General features: G+C 40.6%; 2 protein-coding genes across 3 annotated transcripts; one reads left to right on the top strand and one right to left on the bottom strand.

The window, feature by feature from the left end:
• Positions 1-853: 853 nt before the first annotated feature.
• LOC119496989 (dendritic cell-specific transmembrane protein) lies at positions 854-2,897 on the top strand. The gene is made up of 2 exons (XM_037784700.1): positions 854-1,900; positions 1,991-2,897. Exons 1-2 carry the CDS (start codon positions 854-856, stop codon positions 2,372-2,374), a joined length of 1,431 nt encoding a protein of 476 aa, XP_037640628.1. The 3' UTR covers positions 2,375-2,897.
• A 3,700-nt stretch (positions 2,898-6,597) lies between these two features.
• Positions 6,598-20,539, bottom strand: dpys (dihydropyrimidinase). Of its 2 annotated transcripts, none has more exons than XM_037785614.1 (9): positions 20,288-20,539; positions 17,659-17,817; positions 17,271-17,450; positions 14,324-14,513; positions 13,859-14,015; positions 13,435-13,576; positions 11,951-12,093; positions 8,449-8,656; positions 6,598-7,466 (listed from the first exon to the last, which is right to left on the bottom strand). In XM_037785614.1, exons 1-9 carry the CDS (start codon positions 20,537-20,539, stop codon positions 7,407-7,409), a joined length of 1,491 nt encoding a protein of 496 aa, XP_037641542.1. In that variant the 3' UTR covers positions 6,598-7,406. The 2 variants fall into 2 exon arrangements, with proteins under 2 accessions (XP_037641542.1, XP_037641543.1); XM_037785615.1 differs by having other exon boundaries at positions 20,236-20,374.
• Between the last annotated feature and the right edge of the window lie 1,765 nt (positions 20,540-22,304).

The raw sequence follows: 22,304 nt of genomic DNA, 5'->3' as shown, positions 1-22,304 counted from the left end.
CATGCGAAGTGCATTATTATCATACTGTCGGAGATGTGTCTGTGTTTTTGTTCCAGTGCTTTGCACGGAGCTGAATCCCCGGCTCTCTGAAATTCTGTACCCCGCTGTTGTCTGGCAAAGGCAGCGGTGCCTGCGGCACAGAGTTCCCCGGGGACCGTCGGCACAATAACCTTATATTTGTATGTTAATAAAATGTACCCAAATTCACGAATATGTAGGATATTACTACTGACATTCATGTAACATTACATCACAACATCTGCTGTATAAGCCATGTGTTTGCCAGGTGTGAACAGACGTATTGAAAGCGTTCCAGTAGTGATCCCATCACTCAGGATGCATGTTAATACCAGGTCTGAACAAGACAAATGAGCTCCTTTAATGGGCTGTAAGGTCAGCTTCAGGTATTCTGAAGTTCTGAACATCAGAGAGACAACGATATTGTCTGCAATCCTCAATAAATAACAGAACATACGAGTCTCACACACAGTCAAAAGTTGGCCTCGTATCAGCCCTTTGTTTTCTTCTGCTTTTTTGGTTAAAAAATAGGGATGACTGGGAAATGACGAATGACTGAGGTTTGAGGAGACAGAAGAGTTCCTGTTTTAGCCGTATTTAAGGAGGCTGCGAAAGGCATGCATGAGAATAGATGTCAAGCTCTACACCGCAGGTTTGTACTGATTTCATTAAATGAATGTTCATGTATAGGCTACAGCATTTTCTCATTCAAAATGTCTTCTTTCAGATTTAAATTTTGACAGAAAGGTTAAGCAAGTATCTGATCATGTAACTTCTATTTTTCAATGCGTACTCCAGTGTTTGGTTCCAACCACTATCTTCTTCAGTGTCCAGGATGCTAATCCCATGGACTGCAGTAAAACAGAGCCTGGAGGACATTGGTTATCTGGCTGTGGATGTTTTCATTACTGGTAAAAGGGATGGCTTTCGAAGAACCCTCATCCTCCTCCTCACCTGTAGCTTCTCCAGCCTCCTGCTGAGCTCCCTGCTCCTCCTCTACCTCCTCTTCACCCTCAACTATGAGCTGGCGGTAGCCGGAGGGATCGCTGGCTGCGTTGGGACACTACTGACAGTTGCCCTCTTCCTATCAAAGAGAGTAAGGTGCGTAGGGACTCTGTTCGTGATCTCTATTTTCATGAAGAAGAGTCGGAACCTGCTCCTGACCGCCGGGACCAGTTTAGTGGTTCTCCGAAATATCCGCAACACCCTGGAGAACATCACGGGCCTGGTCCGGAGTATGATTTGCAACCTGAAGGCCAAGAAAGCAGCCATCATTGCTCCATTCAGTAACTATGTCAAAATGTTGAAGTGGCTGGGAAACATGCTCAAGGGGGTTACAGACTTAGGGGTGGTGAACCTCGACTCCCAGCTCAAGATTACACCCAAACTGGAGTCAGAAAAATTCAAGGGGAGACTCAGCGAAGCGGAGCAGCAGCTGAACGACACTGTGAAGTACGTCCAGTCCCTCATGAACGCGGTCTCCTCTGTTACCGATAAGATGTTTCCCGCCATCAGCTTCCTCGTGCTCATGCTGTTTATAGCGCTGCACATAAAAAGATACTGCAACGACATGAAATACCAAAACAGGTTCACGAGCGGCAAGTTTGTTCGATTTGACGAGAAGCAGAAGGCGGAAGGGAAGCCCCACGTCCTCCCCCTCACGCCGACGGAGGAGAAGCTGTACACCGCCGTCCCATCGGCCCGTCCCACCACCAAAGAGGGGAGAGCTATGCTGAAATTTGGCATTCCAGTCGTCTCCCATTTTGTAGCTTGGGTCATATTTATAACTGTGGATGCCTTATTGTACTGCTTTGTCGATATTGTGACAACAAAGTTATCAGAGCTGGAACCGTTCCATGTCCCGTTGTTAATGAGCATCACAGTAAGTAAGACCTACTGACACATTTCTGCACTTACAGTATCTGTTCCAGTTGGACAGCTTCTGAATATTTGATTCACTTATCTTCTCCAGGGGATCGCAACTTTAATAGGCATACCGTTTGGTGAGGAGAACCATCAACAAGACTTTTCCTACTCTGTGACCCTGTTTGAGAAGAAATGTCTTCCTAAGCCCAAGCTGCTGCTCTCTAACTCTGTAGTTCCTCTGGCTGCCATCCTGCTCACCTTGCTCATTATGGCTCTCATGGCTGCCAAAGCAGCCCAGCTCAGGCTGATGGTCTGCGAGCGATTCTTCTCCACCGCTGCAGAGGAGAGAGTGGAGTACCTGCACGCCAAAATCCTGAGGAAGAGACTCAAAAAGAGGGAGGTGAAAGACAACTGCAGCCTCAGATCACTCTATTTAAAGGTATGCATTTATTGCTTATCGCGAGTTCAGTTTGTAAATCTCCGTGTATAATGCAGAAGGGTGATCTTCTCTTTTCAGCCACATTTCTGGTGCCCGCTGCTCTTCAGGACTAAAGAGGATCCAAAAAGCATCGTGTGAGGAAGTTATTCTTTTGGCTGCATGATTAGAAAGTCTCCTGGTGAGGACAACTTTGAACAACTGATTCAACAATGATCCTGTTATTACAGTATCACTTTTTAATTCAACTTTTACCTCTGGCAAAATGTTCTCATCCTCATTACATAACGATGACACTTGTGACCTCAACAACTATCAGCCTGTACCCAAGCCGGGCTGGTCGACTCTCAACGTGCCTCTCTGGAGGAAAATAGTGTCCTTCAGCTACTGCAGTCAGGGTTTAGACCTGGTCCAATAACTGCTGCAACCACAACATTGTGCAACTGCACTGTTTGTAGATCTGTTCAAAGCTTTTTGATGCTCAATTCAATTCATTTTAATATAGCGTCAAATCATAACAGAAGTTATCTCAAGACGCTTTTCATATAGAGCAGGTCTAGACTATAATTGAGAGAGAGAGAGAGAGAGAGAGAGAGAGAGAAAGAGAGAGAGATGCACAGGAACCACAAAATAGCACAACAGCTATAAGTAGTAATACAAATAGGACTAATAACAATAATCAATAGCAGTGGATGTAATAGAGATAGATAAGAAATAGCAGTAATAATAACAGAAATATGATTACTACTAATAATAAAAAGGCTGATAATAATGATAATGTAGCAGTGGGTGTCAAGCAGGCAGCCAACCACGATCCAGGTGTAACCCCGATCCATGGATACCTGAGATGAGAAACCACAAAGACTCCGGGGAAAATATCAAGTTAGTAACATGCATGAATGGGACATGAGTACATACTGACACAGATTACAGTATTATATTCCGTTAAATAAGCTGCCTTCCATTATTTTTTGATGATTCTGTTTAAAGCTGCACCATGACGGAAGTGAAAAAAACAACCAATGGACTTGTACTTTCTGATATTTTCAATGTTTGTGACCATTTAAGTGTATATATGTGTGTGTGTGTGTGTGTGTGTGTGTGTGTGCGCGTGTGTGTGTGTGTGTGTGTGTATGTGACAGTGATCTTTTGAGTGAATTGTCTTGCTGTGATATTGTATAAATGTATTTATTTTAACATACTATATATACTTTTTTTGTACAGTATATTTCATGAAACATAAAAGCAATAAATGTGTTGCTCAAACACTGTGCTCCATTACTTGTACCCAACCTGTATTATTGTTATTCAGCAAGTAGTCGATTGAGTTAGAGCATATTACATCACTGGTCTGTCTGCTAATTAACAATAATGGTAACCATGGAGAATGGTTTATATATGGAACACGTCCACATTCATATTAGCCAGGTACAGACCATAAATAAAACGGTTATACATCAATTCAGTTTAGCTTCAATGAGCACTCAGCCATTAGAAATGTAATATTATTTGTCAGAGACAAATCCATACATATTACATCATGTTCATTATATAAATTAAATACTGTGTGTGTGTATATATATATATATATATATATATATATATATACTGTATTTATTAGGGATCAATATGACAGTAATGCCAACAAACCAAATACATGAACAACATATTAAATCCCGTAAGGCCAGTCAGAGGCATTGAAATAAACAACTTGCATGTTTCATATTACTTTGTACCTCTAATTTAAGTTTATAATTAAGGATTCAGTGAATCCTGATATTTATGTATGAGTGTAGAACAGTGATATTTGCTTACATAATCTAAGACAGATGTCTCCTACATGTGCAGTGAACAGAACTGTCCTCTTTCCACTTACGCACTGTCGCTGTTCATTAACATCTCACAGGTGTTTTTTTTTTTTTTTAACCTTGTGGTACTGTTTTTCTAACTTTCTGTACATTCATTCAAAGCCTATCGCTCCTTTGTGGAGCATAGGCCGTTGACCACAGTCCGCCAGAGTCTTTTGTCCTGGGCTTTCCTCTCCAGTTGTTTCCATGTCAGCCCGCTCTGTTTGATGTCCGTGTCAAGGTCCATGCGCTAGGTGTTCTTGGGCTGGCCTCTCCTTCTTTTGCCTTGTGGGTTCCATCTAAGGGCCTGCCTGGTGATGCTGGTACCGGGTTTCCGGAGTGTGTGGCCAATCCATCCCCATCTCCTTCTCCTGATCTCTTCTTCAACAGGTTTTTGACCTGTTCTTTGCCAAAGATCATTGCTACCGATGGTATCCGGCCAGTGGATGTTTAAGATGCGCCTCAGGCAGTTGTTTATGAATGTTTGTACTTTTGTTGTTGTGGTCTTTGTTGTCCTCCACGTCTCTGAACCATAGAGGAGTATTGGTTTAATGTTGGAGTTGAAGAGTCTGAGCTTTGTCCACCGGCTGATTTCTTTGGAGCTCCAGATGTTCTTTAGTTGTATGAATGAAGCCCTTGCCTTGCCGATTCTGGATCTGACATCTACATCCATTCCCTCCAAGGTCACTGAGTCTTCGCTGGTTGTGTCGACCTTGAGGACTTTACTTTTTCCTCCATGGATGTTGAGGCCTATTTGTAATGATGTGTCTGCCAGTATTGTTGTCTTTTCTTGCATCTGTTGTCGATTGTGAGACAGCAAAGCCAGGTCATCAGCAAAGTCCAAGTCGTCTAGCTGTGTTGTGAGTGTCCACTGGATCCCGTTTCTCCTCTGTGCTGTTGTGGTCTTCATTATCCAATCGATAACCATGAGGAAGAGGAAAGGGGACAGTCCCCTTTCCTCTAACTTTCTGTACACTCGCTCTTATTTCAATTCCTACTTGCCTCTAAAGCATAACATTGCTATTGTTCATTCAGTGTATACACTTTTTTCCCTAAAATTACTTTTTTATTCTTGTTTAAGATTTTTATTTAAAAAAAAAAAACCAAAAAACATTTTATTAAATAGATTATGTAGGCGTGTAGGAAAAACTTCCCAGCATGCACCAGGGCAACAGAATCAGGGACAAAAGTCTATTTTTTGTGTGTCTTCCTGCATTGTTACTGGCTTTATTGTGTTTTACATCACAAGGCTTTCACTGTTTGCACAACTCCATTGCTGTTATACAATCGGTTACCAAGAGTGAATGTGATTAGACCATGAGTGATGCTATGCGCATGCTTGGTGAAATGCTCCCCAATGTAGGAGTTGTATATTACAAGGTATTACTCAGATTGAAGGCGAGCAATTAAAGAATTGGTACAAAACTTTGACATTTCATATTGTCCTTAGTTAGGAAACCTAACCTGAAATGACTCATGAGCAGACCAGAGCTTGCGAAACATAATGTAAAAATGCAATAATGCTCGCCACTTAGTTTTTCAATCTCCGCTAAAATGGTTTGACTTAAAGAGGACCTATTATGCTTTCGTGCTTTTCCCGCTTTCCTTTAGTGTGTTATATAGTTCTTTGTGCATGTAAAAGGTCTGCAAAGTTACAAAGCCCAAAGTCCACGCCAAAGAGATTTACTCTCCCCCACAGAAACGTTGCTCCTTAGCTGCCTGAAACGCCTCGCTTGAAGTCCCTCCTTTTCTTCCATAAGATGGTGATGTCACCAAGTAACACATTTACACAATACCTGCCTAGTGGGTAGGTTAGCACGCCCTCAAACAAAGCTAGTTGGAGCGCAGCTGGAGCGGAGTCCGAAGAGTTTGGTTCTGTCGACCAATCACAGCAGAGCAGAAGTAATGCGTTTTTTAAAAGCATGTAAACATGTTCTAGTAGAAACGCAAAATACAAGTATTCACCTCAAAATAAGCATAAAAGGTCCTCTTTAAAACTTTTACTTTTATTTATGAGCGGAATTATATTAATTCAATATTTACATTAAAATTTACATTACATATACATTTTTTAAAAAGTTGAATCAACATAAAAACATTTTCAGTGTATTTTTTGTTGTTATTTGCTTCTATGAACTCTAGTTGTAATCTGTAGAAGTCTGTAGAGAGAATCCAGTAGGGCACATTTTAGAGATACTCAGTCTCGACTGTACGATCCCACACCAAGCACTTCCACTGTCAGAGACAAGAGGAAGGAAGTGGTGCAGCTCAAGGATGAGTGGGCCTTCTGTGACTCACACGCTGCCACTGACCCGTGCGGCAACCTGATAAGCTCACATTATGTCTCAACTGGCCCTGTGGCATTATACCACGCCAGCATGCCAGCCCAATAGGAAGCGGCCACATGATGCTAGGTGACAGCCACAGACCTTTTTTTTTTTTGTTTTTACACCATGGGAAGGAATGAATGCAGTCCATACATGGGCATGGATGGAGTGCATATGATAATGTGCAATCCTGCTGAATATGCAAATACAGAGTCAATCTGGGTCAACAAAATAAATCTTTATACTTCCACGCTTGTCATTTTAATGAATATTTCATCAAAGGGAAGGATGCTTTTGGGTGAGAAACATCGGTCCTGTTACCAATGGCAACAAACATTTAGGAAAAAAAGGTGGGGAAATGTCCAGTAAAAGAAGAATCAGGCACATTCACAAGTAAAGACAGTTTTTAAAAAATATTTTATAACTCAATTACCACAATGATATGCATGGATATAAAAATAATGAAAGATCCTCTGTTCTAATCACACCACATTTTTAAACCATGGAATCATGCATAAGCCCTATTTTCATTCCTTGCAGTGAACTACTTGATTGCATAATGTATGTTAGAGCAAATATCATTTTCTACCAACCTGTGTACTGAGCACAGCTGACCTTGAAACCTCACACAGTTGAACAAATATAACTAAGGTCTTATCTGCCAACAGGACATTAACCTAAGTGTTGATCAGCGTTAACCTAAACACCACCAACCCCCCTTTACGGCACACAGTGATTTAAATGGCTGAATAATGTATGCATGACTTGCAGAAATATCTTGTTCATGTTAAAACAGTAGAAACCAATCACCGCAGGTGTATCAGTGGACAGCGTTGTTGTTTTGGCTTCTGGATTGTACTGGAGACACGCAGCTGGAGATTCAAATTGCCTCTCATGTTTTAGGTCTGTTGTTCATATAGAAATGACTTTACCTGAATAGGGCTGTCTGATCACAGCTGTAGGTGTCCCCACCTGCAGGCCAAATGCAAAGCAGAAAGAAAGGTTAAGTGACCTTTATGTACGATACCTCATCAGGATCTGCTTGCTTCAAATTCAACAGAAATCTGAATGTTAGTTCCCTGACAGGTGCTTTTATGCAATATTTCTGGGTCCTCTTTAACAAATGTATTTAACCCTAGCTATCTCTACAGTGGGGGTTGTGTTGAAATCACTCTCTCATTCACTACTCCCTTAACATTTTGGAGTAAAGAGATTTAGAAGAGAAGCTCGATACCATTCTCATGTCTGTACGATAAATATGAAGCTACTGCTTGCAAGCAGTTAGCTTAGCTTAGCTGAAAGCACACAATTAACATGTTGTATCATTTGTATCATGTGTATCATTTGTACGAGTGCAAAAATGACAAGTTGAGGTTTTGCGGGGGTGCAGGATTTTTTGGCCACTTTGGGGGCTTAGTTGCGTATTTACACACCCACACATTAGCATTTATTTTGAGCCGTGTGTCTGGGCACCTGGTGAAAACGAGTCACTCTTTTTAGCTCTGTTTTTGGTCTCCACCAGCTCCGAAGGGAAATATGTGGCTCCTAAGTGGCTAAATGCTCCACTATGTTCACAAGCTATAGCTACATTTGTCTGTTTGGTGCTGAGCAGGTAGTGTACAGTGGGTTTTTAAGTTTGTCACCAGAATCCAAACTTCGGTACCAAGTCTAAGCCAAAAATTTTGAAACTTCCTAATACTAGCTCAGTGTTTACTGTTTTGTTTTTGACCAGGGTATTGAATTTGGGTATCAAGAATCTTGGAACTTCACTGGTATTGGTATCGACTACTACATTTCTGGTATTGTGACATCCCTAGTGTTTTTTTGTTTTGTTATTTCACTCAAAACAGCTGCCTGCTGTAGCTGAATATGACCATATGAGAGCCGGTGAAGCTGAACCAAAACAGTAGAATTGCAGGCTGGAACACCAAAACAATGAAACTTGTGGACTGACCTGATCCCTTTGCTTGATCCTTTTGTAAACATATTCAGAGAACGGTTTTCTGTGAATGAATCTGCCATGCCCCGGGGACACCTTCAGCTGCCCGTCCTCATAGACCACTTTGCCTCTGGAGATGGTGACGACGGGGACACCGTGGCACTCCATGCCCTCGAAGATGTTGTAGTCCACAGCCTGGTGGTGGGTCTTGGCCGATATCTTCCTACCAAGACGAAAAGATATTGAAAATGATTTTACAACTAGAAGTTTACTCGGAGAGCGCAGACATCCGCCAAGGCAGGTTTCATGTACGTCGCTGCCCCCCCACATGATCTGGATCGCCACCAAAACCTAATGGATTGTTCATTGTGCCACACCCCACCCCTTCAAAAAACCTTCATTCAAATCCATCTCGGACTTTTGGAGTTATCCTCCAAACGGACAAACCAACAAACAAACAAACAAACCAACGCCGGTGAAAATATAACCTCCTTCCTTGGCTTTCGGCCTTGGCGGAGGTAACTAAACGTCTTTGTGCGGTAATCACAGAATGCTCTCTGAATACTAAGCCGCAAAAAAGAAAACAGAAACCTATTGTGAAATCTTAACGCATTCTGTTCTGATCTGAAATGGATTGAATCAGGCCAAGATGTACTCATACACAGCATCGAGTTACTGCAGCTCATTTACTTTGCAGCAACAAGCAATATAATGTAACATGTACAACTTTGGCTCATGTGATGCTCTCTTCTCTTAAAACGGCTGGAGTGGGACATTGAAAAGGAATGAGTTTGGATGAAGAGACGCGAGACAGGCACCCAAACAAATTTAGCCTGGCTGCAATAGAGTTTATTGGCAGAAATGATTAAAATGATGTAAATTATTTATCTGAAAGCACTCATGGTAAATGTATCTAAGGCAGGAATGGCTTTATTCAAGATTTATGTGAAACTCATAATTTATCACACTTACTTGTACTGCGCTATGCTACTGCTATGATCTCTCTCCAACCACATGTAGCCATGGAACCAGTGTGAATGTGACCAAATAGCATTGTATGGTATCTGAACTTTACTTGTGTATTATTAAGCTACATGTCCTTCTATTCCACTATATTTCACAGGGCTAATATTGTACTTTTTACTCCACTACATTTATCTGACAGCTATGTTTACTAGTAATCTTAAGATTTTAAATACAAGACATATGATCAGCTTGTAAAATACATTGCTGGAGAACAAACCATCCCAGTAAGGTAGTTAAAATTAGCTCCACCTTGACCAACCCCAACAACCTGCAATAACAGATTCTTGGCCACTTGGCAGCAAAAAGAAAAAGCTGTAACACCTACATATTACACCTTTTAAGTTGATATGGGAAAACGTGTTAGTAAATAGTTACCACACATCCAGCAGATACACATTGGCATTTATTTGGAGTTGTGTTTCTTTCCATCTGACAAGTTTAAGCCCAATATTCACTCTCCATTGAGCTTTGAGCTTTGTCTGGGCAGGTAGAATACCGTGGGTTTTTAGAGCTATTTCCCTGTAAACAGCTGCATGCTGCGGCCGAAAACGATGCCAAAAGGGGTAAGAGTGCAGCAAAACTGTAAAGTTACTGACTGTAAAACCAAAACAACGAACTGAAAAACAAAAAAAAACGCTCAGTGGAGCTGCAGTATTGATAGTATATTAATCATGTGTTCATCACTACGAGCGACCCCTTTCACATATACAGTATGTAGTCATGTAATCCATTGTTAATATAAAATGATTGATTTAAGTACAGAACCTGTGTACTTCCATCACTGCATGAAGTAACTAATAGTAGTAGTTACTTAAAGAACCTTCTCATTAAGGTGGTGGATGGGCTTTCTGGAAAATGTAGAAAATCTCTTAGAGGGAAAGCCAATTACAACGCTTCATATTAAAATAATCAAACGCTCTGCAGAGCACAGATTGATGATGTCTCGCAAATAAATCATGAGTGAAAAGACTAAATCAGCGGGGAACAGTGAAATAAGTCTGACTCAGCCAGTTCCATGAAACACACTGAATGTCTTTTTTTCTAGTGAGCCCTCTTCCCCCCCATTCACATATGCCCACTTCCCGTTGATTTGTAGAGCCAGACACCATGCCTAGTGTGCACTGACAAAAACAAGATGTGTCCTCATTATTCAAGCAGCCCAATTACCAGACACAAGGCAATTGACTGAACTTCCTAGGCGTTTCTGGTTACGCAACGGTTTGTGGCCCCTGGTCCCGGATGTTATGAAGCGACACTGGCGCCGAGGGGCGACTAATTACGTTAAGTTTCACAGATGAGTTCACGGCGGCGGCGATCAAATGCGAGGCGCTGGCATGCTTGAAAAAGCATTATAACATCCGCAGACATGCGCACATGTTAGAGACAGAACACACACACACACACAAACAGGTGACGGCTGAGGATGACAGGCCTGAGAGGACTGGAAAACTGTAAACCCCTCCGCAGTAGGAATTGTGAAGGTTTTTTCCAGTGTTACCAGTGAATTAATTCACAGCAAATTACACCGGGGTGTAATGTGTTCTCCTCCAATTCACATCAGCGGTTGGTGACTTCCCTGAGGGTTCAGCCCAGATTCTGCAGCAAACAGAGCAGTGCATTCTGGGTTACATAAGTCTTAGTGTGCTACAGTACACAGGCTACTGGAACGCAAACTGTCCTCTGTGCCTGCATCTGTGCACGTGCCTCCACAGAACAGCATACTGTCCTCCGCTCCGTGTCTGTGGCTTTAATAGAATAATTAGAAAATGGAAAGAAACAATCACATGATCAGTTTTTTATACACAGCCTTGTGATATTCTGAGCCGGTTACTGAAAATAGCCTTAACGCTGTGTGTTCTCTACTATGAAAATCGGTTTAGCTCCCACGTGAAATATTCATCATTTTTAAGATCCTCACCATGACCCATCAGCATCATCCCACTGGTGCTGTGTGCATCTAGCTTAAGTAAGTGTGTTAAAATCCTTCCTAAAAAAAATAACCAAACATGGAGAAGAATGAATCATTCCAACAGTCTGATGAATGTGATTCATATGTAAATTGTGTTGCAGCTGTAGATAAGTGATGACATACCCTGACTTCTGGATAGAGCACAATCCGCTTACGTGGCAGCAGGTTGGTGTGTGTGTGCGTGTTGAGGTGGCACAAGATGAAAGATACATCACTTCTCTTTTTAGCTGCCTGTAACTATAGCCTGCATGCTTCACTGCTAAACTTTAGAAACCTTATCTTATTCAACCCAATGCATGACACCCTGGAGACATGCTTTCAAGTCCGCCCAATGTTTCAGCAGCACCATCTGCAGCCTGCATCTGCAGGAGCTGCTGATAGCACGGGTAGAAATGTGTAACTTCATACTGAGAGATAAGAGGGCATTCAGAATGTGCATTGGAGTTGCACTCATTTTGAAACTGTGTCCGAGAGCTTTCCTCTTCCTCTGCTCCATTTCAAAAGCTTTTTTCGGGTTCTCACCTTGTCATCTTGGGGTCCCATATAACCACGTCAGCGTCCGAGTTCTTGGCGATACGGCCTTTTTGCGGGTAGAAGTTGAAGATTTTTGCCGCGTTGCTGCTTGTGACGGCTACAAATCGATTCTCGTCCATTTTGCCGCTGTGCTGAGGGAGGAAACGCACAAACAAGTCGGTTCGAGTGAGGGGGGGTCACAGTGGATGACGACGAAATACAGAATTAGCAGGCAAAAGGTCAGTGCTTTAACTGCAGCAGCAAGCAACTAATTCCTGCCAAAATACCATCTAATGTGTGATTTGTAAGCACTGTGGAATGTTGTAAATCTTCCCCGTGGCCTTGGGGGCTGAAACACTGTCTTCACAACAACAGTGAGAAAATGCAGCGCTGGCTTTTTTCGCAGCTCCGAGAGTTTAGAAAAACTATAATACTAAATACTACTAGTTGTACTTCAGTTCAAATACAATGAGAGGATCATAATAGCGTTAACACATTGAAAAGAGTATTCATTCTTCATTAAACTTGATGATTATGGCCCATTAGGGATTACAAAACAACAATAGAACCCCGCCCACTGTTGCATCAATACACATACAGGGCCCCAAGGCATGACAGATCTTCACCACTTGATATTAGTAAAGGGGCCCCCGTAGGAGTCTTATCATTTTAATTGATACTGTGCCCAAATTATGCATATTCCCGTAATAGTTTGGAATTCGTACATGATGAGTAATCAGTCTTGGCAACGCATCACAGTAAGAAGTGTCAAGCTGATTTAAGATACATGCAAATAAAGACTTACAATTTAAAAAGCACAATTTAATTTGTGGTCAATTTGTGTCACATCACTGCAAACTGCGTAATTAGACGGATAATGACGGATTATTTTATTGTTATTTTAATAATCACTTATTTTAAATTGTATTTTATCTTATTGATATTTTATCAATCACACATTTTATTGTATTTAAGTTGTACAATTTTATTTTATTTTATTGTTATTTTATTGTATTTAAGTTTTAAAATGTTATTTTATTTTAGTGTTATGTTATTAATCACATATTTTATTATATTTAAGTTTTAAAATGTTAGTTTATTTTATTGTTATAGTATTAATCACTTATTTTATTGTATTTAAGTTGTAAAATTGTATTTTATTGTTAATTTATAGTATTTAAGTTTTACATTTCTATTGTATTTTATTGTATTTAAGTTGTAAAATTGTATTCTATTTTATTGTTTTTTTATTATACTAGTTTTCACTTCACACTGTTTCTCTACTATTACTGTTATTACAGCTTTTAATTCTATTACTATTACTATTATTTGTATCTTTTTATTTTCTTGCGTGCATTGGTCTCAAATTATTAAATTGCTGAATTGTTATGTCTTTTCTGTTGTTTTCACGGTCCACACTTGTCGTGAACGGCACTAACCTGTATGAAAGGTGCTATACGAATAAAGTTTGATTGATTGATAGTAGCACGTACCACTCCTTTCTCCCAGATGACGGACATCCTGTCCTCCACTCCGTTCACTCCGTTCGGGATCTTGGTGAAGTCGTCTTTGCCGAGGGCCTTCTGGCACACAGAGAAGGTGCAGTTGTCCGTCCCCGTCACACTGAGGTCGTCACTGGCACATTTGATATAGAGATAAATACATGTACGGATGAATGACAGAGTAGATGCTGGAACGGCCAAAATGATTTAATCATCATTGAGGCTAAGTTAATAAGCAAGTTAGATCATTTGTGTAAATTCTAGAGTGTATTAAACTGCCACGTCAGCTACAGCGTGTTTTCCTCTGTCTCTGTATTCAAAGCAACACTCAAAATAAAACTTTCACCAGCACTTCCATGACATTTTTACAATCTGTGATCACATTACAGGTTGCTAAACTTTCAGTTGCACCTACTTGGCCAGTAGGTCCATGAGGTACCCAGGGGTGGTGGGGTCAGGTCTGAGGGGAGGACCCATGACAAAGCCAGCAGCGTGGCCCCAGTCTTTGTGCCAGCAGTGAGTACCGTCTGTTCCCAATCCAGCTGCAATGGGCTCCCCGAACACCACACGCCCTGCAGAGAGAGAGAAAAAAACTAGACATTTGTCTCTATGCTGTTTCAGAGGTCACATGACGACACCGGAGACGGTGGGATACGGCTGAAAACCTCAAGAGCTTGGTGAGTGAACTCTGGGTTTAGAATCTTTATCACTGTTTCAGGGGCTTTTCCATCATGACAACAAATCACAAATCATGTGGAGACATTTTATGAAATAGAAAGACATTGGATACCAACACTGATACTGATTCTGGCCTTTAAAAGGCCATCATCTCTCAATCTTGCCCTATTTCAACAGCAGGTGGCAGCAAGCCCACACTCACCATCTCTGCGTGCATTAGACACCACCTTGGCGGCAGATTTGCTCATGACATGGACCACATACAGCGGGCAGTTGACAGCGTGGGCGATGGTGATGGCTCGCTGGGTGGCCTCGGCCTCCACCTCCTCCGGCCGACACAGCTCATGGCCCTCTGGCCCCGTGATGCCCAGAGACAGCATCTTCTTAGCTCCCTGCAGAGAGTGCCAGCGGGGACGGGGACAACAAGGCAGCGGAAAGGTTAAAGGAGATGGAGGGATAACAACAGCACAGTCTCTCTGTCCAAGCAGAGAGGGAACGCACTATAACTAAAACAGTTATAACTAAACTAATATTGAAAGGAGCGTGTGAAAACATGAACCAACGAGTCAAAGCGGCGCTTTAAAGCATGTTAACCCCTGTGTTCTATTGAAATTGACTTCCTTATTGTTAATGCTCTAAATGTATAAATGACAATAATTGCTAAATCAAACAATTTTTCCCCTTTGAATATGAATTCCCTTTTCTACTGAGCTTTTTAAAAACCCAATATGTAGAAATGTATTAAAGTAGTGGCCCTTCCCTTTGTCACAAACTGGGTTTGCACATTTGGTGAAGGTGATATAGCAATAAGGCAACAAAGAAGAGGAATATTTCATGTTTTGCATGTTATATGTGCTATGCATGAACAAAGATATATTAATTTTGTTTGACAAAAATGAATTCACAGACAAAGAAATGTACAGTATGAGTATATTATCCTACATAGTGGCATTACTAATGTTTGGGGTCAATTAGACTTGAGAATTGAATCCAGCTCCAACTGTTGTAAAACACCCCAGTGACAAAAACCTAAATACCTATTAAGGATTTGGGGTGAGTTGTTGCTGCATAAACAGTACTGTCAGCACCAATCACAGATGTAGAGAATATCAAAATCCATTGTATTTAACCGTGTTTTACAGCTGAGGTCTCTGAGAACCCAATTATTTTCTGTGGCAGACTTCTCAAAAATGTCATCAGTTCAAAATCATAAGCATTCTCATGAAATTAGGAAGAGTCATGGGGTATCAAGCTGTTTTTTGAGTCATCAAAATGGGCCCAAAGGACCCCAAACAGAACATTTAGTTTAACAACACAAATGCATGCTAACTACACTTTTAACACATCTCCCAGTGACAGCATTTATCATGTGTTCCCCAACACAAGAGACCAACATGTTTCACTTTTTTGGCATTTGCTGCTTCCTAGTGGTGAATTGTTGTCATGACATTTGGGGGGAAAAAGCTGTATTTAAAAAATACAAACACATCTCTGAGACATAATTGGCTATTTTGACTTGTCAAAGCAGAAAAAGAGGCCCTGGAGCAATCACAGCTTAAGACTTTAGACCTACTCATGGGTTAATCCTCAACTCTTCAGGTTAAAGGTTTTTTGCAGTGGACTTTGGACAGAATAAAACTTGCTTTTGGTATTTATAACCAACCTTTCCTTACAGTGTCAATGGACTTTGAACCAGCTGGAAACATGCAGGTAACATGCAAACACTGAGTCAACATGTCCCTTCATTCAGAATGCAATTTCTGCAGAATACAACTGAATTTTCTATCACTCTTACTGCCACAATGTCTATTCTTCTATGACAGCAGGATCATGAGTGATGACACGCTTAGCTACAATCATGTTTAAACATTAAACCGTCATTGTTACTGGACATTATTTAACTGACCTGTTAACCACAGCTTTCCTGATAAAAAAGGTCAGCAGCAGGTACAGTATGCTACAGTAGCTATGGGCCCATTTTGTTCAGATTTGAGCATTATTGGTCAATTTAATGTCACTGTCCATGCTAAGAAGAAGCTTCTACTAGTTAAGTTCTGAATAATTACCATAGTTAACCATATTGCTTTAGCTTAGAATGGAACAGAACTAATATTATTATGGGTGAATGTGAAAAGTGTTGAGTATTTGTTATACTCTTTACTAACACATGGTGCCTTCAAATGGGGTCGTGTTTACCGTGTTCACGAGAAGAGTCCATATGAACGCCCCCTTCTTGTGGTATTCACGACCTTTCTGAAAGTTTCTGAACGCTCCCAGTTCACGAGTTGTGACGTGTTTGTTGACGTTGTCAGAAATGGCGGAGGCCATGGAAGTAAATTTTTCGGTGCATAATAAGTGAATATAGTGTAGTTTTAGTCGTATATTGTAATTCTTCGTAATTCTATAATATGTCTGAGGAAAATGTTGATATTCCCAACGGCCTCATCTTTCTCCTCTCTCACTATTCCTTTGCATGTCCTGCATTATGTTACCCGCTTGCTAGCTTGCTAAATTGTTAGCCTCTGTGGCTTCTAGACGCCGACAGTAACGTTGATATTGCCGTTGCTTAGCAGCGGTGTTCTCACGACTTAACCATTTGAACGCCAAACATATCCAGTACACGACTTCCCATGTTGTAAACACGAGCTCAGGAGTTTCATTTGAAGGCACCAATATTCTTTGCACGATTCAAGTCATACTTCAGCAGGAGATCGGGTACATTATAACAAAAATGGGGGGAAACAAACATGGAAGCTCTTCAATATAAGCAACTTCTTTCTTACTCTCAGTTTCCATTAAAGCTAGGGTCGGTAATCTTGAGAAAGAGTACACTAGATTTAATAAAATATCCAACCAAAGAAAACAGCCCTGTGTTGCCAACCCTTTTCCAATGAAAGCAGCTAGCAGCACTAGCTCCAAAAGTCCACAGGCAGAGTGTGTCCTTTGCACTCTGTAGCCTGCCTCATTCAGGCCGAATGAAATGGTTTTCTTTTTGTCATTTTTTGAGCATTTGATTTATTGATTGCTGTCGGGATGTAAAGAAAATTTACACAAATATAATAAAAAATATTTTTGAATTAGATTGCCAACCCTAGCTTTAATTCACTCTAGTTTATAAACAGGTTATTATCACATCAGCTCATACCAACCTCTGCGATCAGGTCTCCATTCTCAGCGTGCACCTGTGCTATAGCTCCGATCTCCTTGCACTGGGAGAAGGAGGCGTATAGCTCAGGGTCCCGCAGCATGAACACATCTTTATAGGCCATAAACATCTTAAAGGAATTGATTCCCTTCTCTTCGGTCAGTGTCTGCATCTCTTTTTTAACCTGGAAAAAACAAGGTTTGGAGACATACATGGAGGAATAGCTCTGGTTACATTAATTCTCATATACAGTATACAATATACTCTGTGTGGTGCGATTTCTGACCCCATTTTATTTGGAATTGGCAAACATACAAGTAAGCTAACACTTTGCCAAAATATGTTGCTGCATTTTTTAAAATGTATTTATGGACAATGATCTGCTCATTCACCTCGTCGCTCCACCATGTGACGGCGACATGTAACGAGTAGTCGCAGCAAACTTTGGGGTCAGCGGTCTTTCGCCAACAGTCGTAGGCCTCCAGGAGAGACTTGCCCCTTTGGGGGATGACAAAGTCCATGATCATTGTGGTCCCTCCCGCCAGAGCGGCCTGGTGAAACACACACACATTAACACACAGATGCACGTTAACGATTAACATTAAACCTGCAGGCAGCAGAACGTTTTTGGCATCATTGGGCAAAAAATCCATAATAACCTTTCAGCATATTGTAATTCAAGTGTTCTGAAAGAAAACTAGACTTCTGTTTTCAGGCTTTCAAAAATCTAGCCCGTGACGGTAGAGTTTGACCAATCACAGGTAATTTCAGAGAGAGAGTGTTCCTATTGGCTGTTCATTCAATGGAGGCATCTGTCAATCACTCGCAAACTCCGATGAAACGGTCAAACTAGGCAGCGCTGATCAAATATGAATCAATATTCTGTTACTGTAATGCCTGTTTCTCGCCTTAAATGTTTTCAGAAACTTAACTTCAGAAACAGAAATCCTGTAGTGTACTGTTTAGCTGTAAAATGAGAACGTTTGCTCCAGCTGGTGGGCGGTGCTTGGTATTTCCACAAATGATCTCAACATGGCTGCCGGGTCACAAACGTATAGTTTGTTTGTCTAAGGTTCTTTGTTCAAATAAACATTGCCACACCTTCCGGATTATGTGTGCTACCTGTCCTTTGCCATAAATGTAAGTTAAGTTAAACAAGTTCAAAATACACTTCTGGTCACTGCCTTCAAAATAAAACACCAACGTGCATGTCAAATTGAAGATAAATTCAGCATATAAAATAAGGAATCTGTTCTAACAATTCAATAAACTGAATACCAATACCACAAATGAATTCTACACCTGTAGTGCATCAGTACATGTCATACAGGTGTTTACTACCAGTGACAGCAAATTGGATAAATCCTTAGATATCAAAGTTCTTTTTCACATTCATTTATAAGACTGCGTGGAGAGTCTAGTTATTGTAGCAGGCAGTGGTGGAAAGCAATTAAGCACATTTACTCAAGTACTGCACTTCAGTACAATTTTTCGATTCAGATTGATAAAAATATAACCAACAAATAAATTATGATGTTAAGATAAAATGTGATTAATCACTGGGAAGAAATTCAGAATCTACTTAGCAGTATATATGCATGGATAATTATAACCCATTATTATTAGATTAGATTCAACTATATTGTCATTGCACTGTAGTTCAAGTACAAGTACAACAAAATGCAGTTTTGCATCTAGGATATATATGTGGTGTACATATATACAGATTGCAGTTAATGTGCAAAGGATGTTATATTCTAATGAATAAGAGTTATGTATAAGTTGCATACTGATGAAATATTGTATAAAAATGTTGTATAAGAGAATTATAAAGAATAAATAACATATACAGGTGGAGTTATATTTATATATACAGTATACACAGGGAGGTTACTATTATGACTATTGCTATATTATAATATATACCCTACTCTCAAATGGGCCATTCCGCCTAATGAGTATTTTGGTACTTTAAGTATGTTTTGATGCTGATACTCTTGTACTTTTACTACAGTAACATTTTGATTGCATGAATTTTAATTACAACCGAGTATTTCTAAAAAAAGAGTATTGCTACTTTTAACTACTCAGATACAGAAAGACATGCATTTAGAAATAAATAGTCTAATATAAATACTTTTTATACTTACTTTAATTCTTTGCTGATGTATGTAGTATGTTATTGCACACTTGCTGATGTATACTTGGGTTATTCTATATTTATATAATTTTGATTTTGTTATGCTAGTTGTAGTAGTCGGGTATATTCTCCAATATTCTTTATATTTTGTAATATATTCCTCTACGTGTTGACATGTACATTTTATGCATCTATCCATCTATCTATAGGAAGGACAGCTTAACTTCTGATAGTATTGTATTAGTCTAAGGCAGGGGTCAGCAACCTGCAGCTCTGGAGCCACATGGTGCTCTTCAGCCCCTCTCCACTGGCTCCCTGTGGATTTATAAACATGGAAATGAATAACTGTTTTTTGTTGAAATTTTCATTTGTATTTATCATTGTTGTAGGTCTATGGTAGGACAGAGTATTAGGGCCACATTGAGGGGGGGGGGGAATCGGAGATTTCGAGAATAAAGTCATAAGTTTATGAGAAAAAGTCGTAATATTATGAAAATAAAGTCATAACATGATAAAGTAGTAATTTTACGTTATTTTCTTTTTTTCTTGTAAAGTTATGCCTTTATTCTCGTAATATTACGACTTTATTCTGGAAATCAGATGTTTTTCCCTCAATGTGACCCTAATACTCCGTAGTACATTTACACTTTGGCCCTCACTGCATTAGACTTATACTGTATATTAAATACTTAGACTATAAACTGTGTTACCTTCATCACAATGCTCAGATGTTTTGCAGCTCCAAACAGATTATTTATTTATTTATTTATTTATTTATTCGCCTAAAATGTCTCTATTGATAGTAAAGGTTGCTGAGCCCTGGTGTAACCTGATCTTGAATGTGTGAGGATCCGTCTTCCTTCTCTATCTTTTGTGATCACCTTGGTTCCGATGTAGAAGTCGTCCACCGCCTTGGTGCCCATGAAGGCCAGCTCCATGTGCGTGTGCGTGTCGATACCTCCGGGGATCACCAGCTGATCGGTGGCGTCGATCACTCTCGCTCCCTCCGGGATCTCAATATTCACTCCAACCTCAACTATCTTCCCGTTTTCGATGTAGACGTCGCTGATCACGGAGCAGTCTTCATTCACCACTCTTCCTCCTCTGATCAGGATCCTGCTGGACTCGGCCATCCTGCTGCTGTGGAGGAGTCTACAACCGAGAGACCAGTCAAATGAAGAAGAAAAAAGTTTGAGCAACAGCAGAGCAGCGATGTGACACTAACTGGTTTGAGAAACTTAAAAAGGTATGTAGCCTCCAGGTTGACTCCAAAGTTCGGGAGACAGGTTCCGCAGCTTTAGTGGTTAGTCAACTCTTGCATTGTGGGTAAACAACGCTATTGATCCGCCCTCTTCATGATTATTCACAGCTGTTTGGCAGCTCTTTCCTACACAAAATATTAGGATTTAAAGTGGCAGTAGGCAGTATATTTTTAGCATCATTGGGCAAAAATTCCATAAAAACCTTTCAGCACATTGTAATTCAAGTGTTCTGAGAGAAAACTAGACTTCTGCTCCTCCTCAGGGCTCTGTTTACAGGCTTTAAAAAATCTAGTCATTTCAGAGAGAGAGAGAGCGTTGCTATTGGCTGTGCTCTGGCTGGTGGGAGGTGCTTGGTATTTCCTCGACAGATCTCAACATGGCTGCCGGGTCACAAACTTCCTCACTTTACAGCTAAACCGTACACTACAAGATGATTCTGAAAACATTTGAGGCGAGAAATAGGCATTAACGTAACAGAATATTGATTCATATTTGATCAGCGCTGCCTAGTTTGACCGTTTGATCGGAGTTCACGAGTGATTGACAGCCGGCTCTCATAGACAGCAGACCTCAGATCAGCTCTTACTGCTTGTTTTCCTCCGGTCTGTGAAATCTTGCAGATGCCGTTAGGAGCACCGGAGGACACCGGAGGACACAGAGGCACATGATTTTTTTCAGGTTACCTATTTCATGCACTACTGTCACGTTATAATGACTGTTTTATAAAAAAAAATTAATAATTTTTTTAATTAGATTTTCTCCAGTCTCGCCTACTTCAGCTTTAATCAAAAATTTTGACGGGTCCAAAATTACTGTTTTGTTTATCTCTGTGGAAGCTATCAGACGTTTGGTTCCCACTTCAAACGAGGCTTGTGAGCCAACAGAATAACAACGTTAGTATCTTGTGGTATCTCTGTATCGTCTGTGATCAAGTTGTTAGTGTTGAAAAAAACGTCTTAATGACTGAGATTGACACTGGTGTCTCCATCAGGCTGCAGGATAAGTGAATATTTACCGTGGCAACAAGTGACGACTGACGTTAGCACATATTAGTTGTCATAGCTTAATTGTCCGAACAACAATAACCCATAAAATTACAATTTAGTTAACATAATCAACAACAACAACCACCAGCCATAGTTCTTTCAACCTTAAGCTCGTCAGTTACGTAACAAAAGTCATAAAAGACACGGACAGCGGCCTCCTGGGTGAAAGTCCAGTGTTTGTTTGACCCATCCATCCATCACGACGTCCTCCCTAGGCGGACTTTGTCTCTCTTTATACTACATCACCTGACTTCCTTAGCGGCAGCCCTGCATGTCCTGGCTCACGTTTACGTGGGTTGTATACGAATTACAGTGACCACTTGGACACAAAGATAAACTGATTAGAATTTGGTGGTCAAAGGTCATTGCAGCAACCTCACGTTTTTACATTCTTTTAAATGTAAATCAACTTTTATTGTCAAACATTATCTCTGCATTTAACCCATCCTAGTATTAGGAGCAGTGGGCAGCTATTATACAGCGCCCGGGGAGCAGTTTGGGGGTCTGGTGCCTTGCTGAAGGGCACCCCGGAGGCAAACTGGCACCTCTCCACCTACCAGTCAAACAGTCGGTACTTGGTCCATGCGACC

This window comes from Sebastes umbrosus, chromosome 11 (assembly GCF_015220745.1).
Source record: "Sebastes umbrosus isolate fSebUmb1 chromosome 11, fSebUmb1.pri, whole genome shotgun sequence".
Lineage (NCBI taxonomy): Eukaryota > Metazoa > Chordata > Actinopteri > Perciformes > Sebastidae > Sebastes > Sebastes umbrosus.
This window is presented reverse-complemented; position numbering and strand designations above follow the sequence as displayed.